General features: G+C 36.2%; 1 protein-coding gene across 1 annotated transcript; it reads right to left on the bottom strand.

Moving 5' to 3' along the window:
* Positions 1 to 414: 414 nt before the first annotated feature.
* On the bottom strand, positions 415 to 7,375 carry LOC102581085 (50S ribosomal protein L19-1, chloroplastic-like). Its single transcript, XM_006348499.2, has 7 exons — positions 7,054 to 7,375; positions 6,358 to 6,392; positions 5,316 to 5,564; positions 5,091 to 5,177; positions 4,680 to 4,813; positions 880 to 1,005; positions 415 to 792 (listed from the first exon to the last, which is right to left on the bottom strand). Exons 1-6 carry the CDS (start codon positions 7,214 to 7,216, stop codon positions 900 to 902), a joined length of 774 nt encoding a protein of 257 aa, XP_006348561.1. The 5' UTR covers positions 7,217 to 7,375; the 3' UTR covers positions 415 to 792; positions 880 to 899.
* Between the last annotated feature and the right edge of the window lie 628 nt (positions 7,376 to 8,003).

The raw sequence follows: 8,003 nt of genomic DNA, 5'->3' as shown, positions 1-8,003 counted from the left end.
CAATAAAATTTCAAGTTAAATTATTTTCAAATTTTAGAAGTTCATCATTTTTTGGTGCATACTCCTATCGTTCTTTTTGTGCAACGGATTAAAAACAAAATGTTGCCACATAAACTAAAACAGAAAGGGTACTATATCTATGGTCCCGTCCTTAGATGAACCCCACGCATAGCAAGAACTTAGTATACCAGACTGCCCTTTGAGAGAGGGAAGAGGACACATTGGTGCCTTGCCAACACCGAAGGGTAACTTAAACAAGGCAAAGCACCATCCATAAGCTCTGTTGAGTTTTAGGGCTTAAGAGCACGCCTCAACTGAGTTTTCGACCAACACTGGAAAAATCTCCTTTCTTTTTGTCCAAATTCAATAACAAAACTTACAAACCACAACTCACCAAACTATTCAACCAGAAAATAAAGAGAAATATGCTTTATTTGAATCTCTTCAGGTAAAGTCACAGAGACCACAAGTGCAGCTCAACAGAAATTGCTAAAACTTAGTAAAGATCGTATAGCTTTTCATTCAGTTCTGATGTAGTCAACAAAACATCTTTTTTTTAAACCACTCTCGGTTTTTGAGAGTCGTAGAATCTAACAAAAAGATATGCTAATTCTATGGCAAGATCTGCTTGCGACATAGTAAAAGTTACCTGCTCGAAGGAAAAGTATGTTGCTGATACATGTTGATCAATAGAGATAAGTAAAACCTGTGACCCAGAATTGGAACAATAAGATTCTTTTCTGCTGCAGTCTTTTACATTGGCGAAACAACTTTGAGATGATAGGCTCGACCCTGATAGATAAACAGCATTTTCTTAGGGTACCACATAAGAGTTTGACGGATCTCTTTAGGCAATAACATCGAACACTTATATTGTACCTTCCACATGAGCTAGCTTGTTAGTGTTTTTTCAGGGCATTCATTTTGTCCCTGAGATAGTATAGCTTGGCCCTCCTCACTCTTTTCTTGTCCAACACCTTTATCTCCTTTAGGTTGGGAGAGTACCTGCAAATAATCGAATCACTTAAACATTAGGAATCCATTTTTTGTGAAAGCTCTATAAGCAAATTGTGGAACACCCCTAAAATTATTAATTACAACTGCACTTGACACCCACAAATTTGCAGGAATCCGGTGTCAGTATGTGTGCATAACTAACGAGATTTTAGATGTAAATTGTGCAGGATAAACAATACTTTTCTCAATGAAAAACAAAATAAGAGATGCACTATTGAAGAGGGAGAGAAGGGGAGAATTCACTGTAGCATACAGAGAACTCAGTTCTTCTGCGGTGCAGCAAGCAGGATGGCCCTGGTGGATGATCTGGAGAACAGAAATTCCCTACAAGGTGAATTACTTCAAATGGCTTTTGGCAAAGGAAGCAGTCTTGACACATGAGAACTTGAACAAGAGGAAATCCAATCTATGTTCTAGATGCTATCTATGTAAAGAACATGTGGAGACAGTTAACCATCTCTTTTAACACAGAAAATGGACAGATCAATTGTGGCAAATGTTCATCCACAAGAGGAAGATCAAGTAGACAAAGCCTGGCAGAATTATAGAAGTCCTACACAGCTGGAACAGGGATGGAAATGCAGGAAAAAAGGAGAAGACACGGAGGATTGTCCCAGCTTGCATTTGGTGGACAATTTGGAAGGAAATGAATCAAAGATGTTTTGAAGGAAAACAGAACAACATTCAGATGATAAAGACAAACTGCCTAGGGCTTTACTTTTTTTGGTGTAAGCAAGTAGTGATAGGAGATACTGAAGATATGTTTAATGTTATTGATTGGCTGTAACTAGAAGATCTTAGGAATGATGTAAGTAAAACTATTAGGAGGGGGGAGTGTCACCACTCACCAGTACAAAATATTCTTATGAAGAAGAGTTAAGTTCACCCATGTGACGGACACAAATTAGATGAAAGAAGACAGTTGATGAGATATTGAGATATATCTACGGAGTCGTGTAAGAACAGTACTGTGGCACTCCTTGCATGCTAACCTTCTGGCAAAGACCATACTAGCTCTGATCACCCTTTTAGACTTATGCTACCCACATACTTTTTTTTTTTTGAGAATGAATACTACCCACATACTTTTAAGGTAGTTATGAACTTATGTATACAAAAAGCACCATCCCAGTTTTCCTAGAGAACGATTTTTAGGCACCTAAGTTAACCATTTTAAACACCCTACCTACAAACCTTCCTTCCTCTTGGATGTTATCCTATCATTACAAACCAAATAAAATCTGCAGATTCAACTATCTTTCCTGGCAAACTTGACCTGGTTTTAATACAGCAAAATAACAACCACATACCTAGTGAAATCCCAAAAGTGGGATCTGGGGAGGGTAGGGGTAGGACGTACACAGACTTTACCCCTACCTTTGTGAAGTAGAGAGGTAGTTCCTAGTCTCAAAAGGGAAGTATGTGGCACAAGATTGTAAGAAAAGAGACAGCAAAGTAGCAAGATACAAACAAATGCAGCAACAAAATAGTACTCCCCCCGTTCACTTTTACTTGTCCACTTTGGACTTTGCCACGTCCTTTCAAGAAACAATTGTTGATATGAGTATTTTACTATAATATTAATCAATGTTTAGTATTAGGTCTTGAAAAATGATTTGAAAATAAGTAATCAATGCAAAGGGTAAAACATGAAAAATATTGTCTTTTCTTGATATGTTAAATGTGACACGTAAAAGTGAGTTTATTTTTGAAATAGTGGACAAGTAAAAGTGAATAGAGGGAGTAATACACATCAAAGATTACGAAACTATGCGATAATTGAATAATATTACCAAGAAGACGAAGAAGAGGAAAAGGCTAGCCTACACCCACTCCCACACAGAAAATAACAACCCTCAGCTACCTACTAACCTTCTCTACCCTAATCCTCAACCTCCATATCATGTCCTCAAACAAATGAAACTGTATCATGTCATGTCTAATCACCTCTCCCCAGTTCTTCTTCGGTATACCTCTCATACCTTCTCTTCACATGCCTAAACCATCTCACCCTCGCTTTCCATCGCTCTCAACTTGCTCTGTATAACTTCATTCCTAATCATCTCTTTGAATATGCCCACACATCCATTTGAGTATCTCATCTCTGCTACCTTCATTTTTTGAACATTGCATTCTACACTGGCCAACACTCTCCCGCATATAGCAACATTGGTCTAACTAGCACTTTGTAAATTTTACATTTAAGCCTTGGTAACACAATCTTATTGCACAACACACTGGATGTGAACCTCCATTTTACCTACCCACTCTAATACGAAGTACAACATCATCTTCAATCTCCCCATCTCCTTGGGCTATGGGCTCAAGATACTTGAAACTTCCTCTCTTAGGTATGATTTGTTCCTCGATTTTCACTTCCCCCCTCTGCCTCATGCGTAAGGTCACCGAACTTGCACTCCATGTATTATGATTTTAGTCCTGCTTAACCTAAAACTTTTATAGTGTAGGGTCTCACACCACACTTCATCCTACCATTAACTCCTACATATCTCATTAGCCAATACTATGTCATTGTCATCAATGAATAACATAGACCACAATACCTCTCCTTCAATTTGTCATGTTAATTCGTTTATCACTAAGGCAAAGATGAATGGGCTAAGGGTTGATCTCTGGTGCAACCTTATCATGACCGAAAAGTGTTCTAAGTCACCTCCCACAATCTTAACTCGAGTCTTGGATTCATCGTACATGTCCTTAATAGCCCTAATGTAAGCCATTGTACATCTCTGAAGGACCTTCTTTTTCTAGGTCAACGAACATCATGCTAACCTTCTAGGTCAAAATCAACTTAAACTTATATTACCACCTGAGGATCATTCCTTAATGCCATGCCAATGCCAATCCTTATAAATAAAAAAACATCACTCTCTCTGACTTTCTACCACTACAACTCCTATAGTAATGGCTTCAATCAGGTTAAGCAAATAATCACTATCCAAAATTAGATTTGCTCAATAGTGCAATACGACAACAACAATGTCTCATTGTAATCCTACAAGTGGAGTTTGGGGAGGGTAGAGTATACACCAACCTAATCCCTACCTTGGAGGAAGAGAGGAATTTTTTTTAGATAGACTTTGGGCTCAAGAAAGAAAATGGCAACAAAAAAAATGGCCAAATATGATGGACAAATAAAATTTGGTAATAACTACAAAAAATAGAGCCAATCGAAGTACAAAAACAACAGATAGTAACATAAATCGAAGGACAAGAACTACAGGAGTATTACTACTACTGGAATGAAAGGAGAAGTTAGGCAACACACAACTACTGACTAATCCTCTATCCTAATCCGTGTCATTCATAATCTCCTATCTAAGTTAGTGGCGGAGAGAAAACGAGCAACACCTTGTATAGGTTGGGCGAAGCTTGAAGAAACAATCCCATATCAGAGAGCCATTGCGCGGTCGTGTCCTCAATGAATTGAAGTTGAATCATGTCTTGTCTAATCATCTCTCCCTAATACTTCTCTGGCCTACCTCTCCCTCTCCTACAACCCACCAAAGCTAACCTCTCACACTTTCCAATTATAAAAGGAAGTAGCAACATAACCTAAATCTAGCAAGTGCAAGCATTAACTGACAACCAAAAGAGCATTCAATTAAGAATCTAACAAACACATAAACCTGATGACTTACAGATGAAATAGGTTTTCAACCCCAACTCCAGCCACAAGTCTTCTTAATCTGAATGTAGTATTTAAACCCGCATTGCGCCTTGCTATCACTATGCCTTTGATAGTTGAAACACGTCTCTTGTTCTCTGGCACTTCCTGAAATATAACCATCATCATACCACCAATAAAAGCACAGTTTTCCTTTTGGTTTTTTCATAAGTCATATACTTCTCTTATAAAGATGGAGCTTGCATACATGAAAAATATATGCAGGAATTTCTTTCTATGAAATCAGTCCAACATGTCGGAGGATCATGTGTGCACAAAACACAGATTAAAAATACACCACCAAAACAACAGCATTTGTTCAATGCTGGCTGTTAAGTAGGAATTAAAAAATGAGACATGATCCTTTTGAGAGAAGCTTCTATACCAATTTGAGCTGGATAATATAACCAGGCTTTATATCAGGAATCTCACTCTGTGCCCTTACTTCTTCAACAGCTTCCTTATCAAGAATCTACATCAATAGGACTTCCCTTAGACATTGATGATATCATAATTTCTTAAATTGTAACAAAAGAAAAAGAAAAAAGGGCAACAAAATAAAACATCAAAGGGAGCAATATTTGGGGAAAAAAAATCACATCTTGTATACCTGCATTATATGTTTTGCTGTTTTATCAAGCCTCTTAAATTTGATACGTGGAGTTGCCAAAGCAGAAGCATCTTCAGAAACCATGTCAACTGAAGTAGCACCTGTTGTAATGAATCTTCTAGGGAAACTTGGGACCATGGCATTGTATTGCGATAAACATGATCTATAACCCTTGTAAGGCGATGTTAGTGAAGCATGTCTGTTATTCTCAGAGTGAACAGACACGTTCAATCTAGTTTCGAGTAAGTTCTGAAATAAGTTGCAGTTACAATATCAATCGTCAGAGCTTCAAAAGAAAACAATACTAATTTAATGTAATGCTAAAACACTATTGATCAACGTATTCCACAGGGAACCACCATAACAGCATAACATGTAACGTAGTTCTTCCATTCAAATTATTGGACACTGCAAAAGGCATGTTGATCCATATTCCATTAGCCACAGAATATTTGTACCACCATAACACAACACATATACAGCTTAAAATCACCCCACCAAGAACATACAGAGATTCAAACATGTGTGCATGTGGAGCTGAGAACCATTCTAATATTACTCATTTACAGCTTCCAACCAATCCATATTGTCAATAAATCCTATGTAATGAACAGACTCCAAAAGTTCCAACAAACATTTACTAGTCAATAATATCAAAAAGGAATTATCAAAATGATCTCTTTATTACAGAAATGACTATCAAAATACAACAACTACTATATGCCCAATGTAATAATCCCACAAGTGGGGTCTAGGGAGGATAGAGTGTACGCACACCTTACCCCTACCTCGTAGATATAGAGAGGTTGTTTCCGATAAACCCTCGGCTTAAAATGAGAAGACTATCAAAATGATAAAAAGAAACTCTGACACTGTAAACCAATCATTCAGAATTTTCTTCAACAACACACACCATAAGACCAACACATTGTTCAGTATAATCTACCAGTCAATATAGAAAAGTTGTTTTTTCTTATAACCGTGGAGCCCAGACCCGTCAATATAGATAAGATTTAAGGAGATAAGAGTGATGAGAACTTACTCCATGCTTGACTTCATTCTCCTTAGAAGCATTGCCTGATTTACAAAATTTAAACAAAATATTTTCAACTCATTACCATCAAATATACAATAAGGGGCCATTTGGTATTGTTTAGAGATGAGTTATGTAGGTAAAAATCTTGCATAAGTAATACCACTTTTGGTAGCTATCGTATCATTCAATGAGCATGTCGTATTTCATAAACATTGGGGCCAATATAATCCTTATATATGGCCCTCCTATTCAACTTTCAGGCATTAAGATACGTTTCAAGCGTGGATGATTATCATAAGAGATTCCCAACATATCATATGATTCTAGTTCTTATAAAATTAGTACTATGTTTGGTTTACAATTTAGAAACTTGCATAACTAATATGAGAAAATCTATACATTATTTTATGCAGGATAAAAGATGGAATAGTTAATACATGAATAACTAAAACCTACATTACTTACACCTATACAAAATAATACATAAATTCCCTCGTACTAATTTCTGCATTACTAATAGTTGCATCACTCTAACCGGCTACCAAACCACCTCTAAATACATACAACATCACAAAAGGAAAAATCACAATCCAGATCTTATGTCTCCACACGCACATACATATAATTGTTCAACTCTTATAGTTCAAGCCAATGGCAGTGAGGTAAATAGTAGAAAAAAGATGTAAAATAATAGTAGCGTACCAAATTCAGAGCTAAAATGTCGATTATACAGAGCCACGGATGGACGAAAAATCTCCGACGTCAGAGACGAAGATGAAACAGAACTTGTTACGAAAAGGTTGCATTTCGGAGGAGATAGGGATGGAGTTAGAGCTCGGAGCTGAGAAGAGAGTCTTCTCCACATTTTCTTCTAGAAGAATCTATCTACGATGTCAAGCTTCTAGGGTTTCGGAGGTCAAATACAGAATCGGCGGCGGCGGTGAGTGGCGGAGGATGGTGGCGCTTGCTGAAAGTGAAAAGCGTTTGTGTGTGGGTTCAGAAGCAGCAGCATTTGGGGTTTAACACAAATATTTTCTTAAATAATTTTCTAAAAAATAAAAAGTAAAAAAACATTTTTCTCTCAAATTAATTTATCCAAAGCAATGAAAAGTATAATAATAGAAATCTCGATATATAAAATATCTCGCATTACCTAATGTAAATATTCATGATTATTTTTACGACTTGAATCCTAAAGTTTTCATGATTTGAACTCGTGATAATTATACAAAAACAATTTTATAATTACTTCGAGAAAAACTATAACAATTATTGAATTTAATTATATATATTTAAAATATAAAAAAAATTACTTACCCAATAAATCACTTATATGAGATACTAATCCGATAATTATTTTTATAAATATTTTATTAATCTAGTTAAAAATAAATTTAGAAAACTTGTTATCACAAATTCAAATATTCTAATGTGGTGGTAACAATTTGTTTGTATTAGAAACTAGTTTCTAGGCATGTGTGTTGCACGTGTATCCCATATGAAAATCAATTAAAAAAAATTAAAAGCATATAATAAATTATTGGGAGGACATACGTGTTTGTTACAAGTGTTTCTTGATATTTTCGATCTATCGCTCAGTAGATAAGTCTCGAAATAGGCATGGTGAAATTAAGCTTAGCCGTTCATAAGCA

The sequence above is a fragment of the Solanum tuberosum genome, unplaced genomic scaffold (genome assembly GCF_000226075.1).
Source record: "Solanum tuberosum cultivar DM 1-3 516 R44 unplaced genomic scaffold, SolTub_3.0 scf00098, whole genome shotgun sequence".
NCBI lineage: Eukaryota > Viridiplantae > Streptophyta > Magnoliopsida > Solanales > Solanaceae > Solanum > Solanum tuberosum.
Note: the sequence above shows the minus strand (reverse complement) of the source record. Positions and strands in the feature narration are given on the sequence as shown.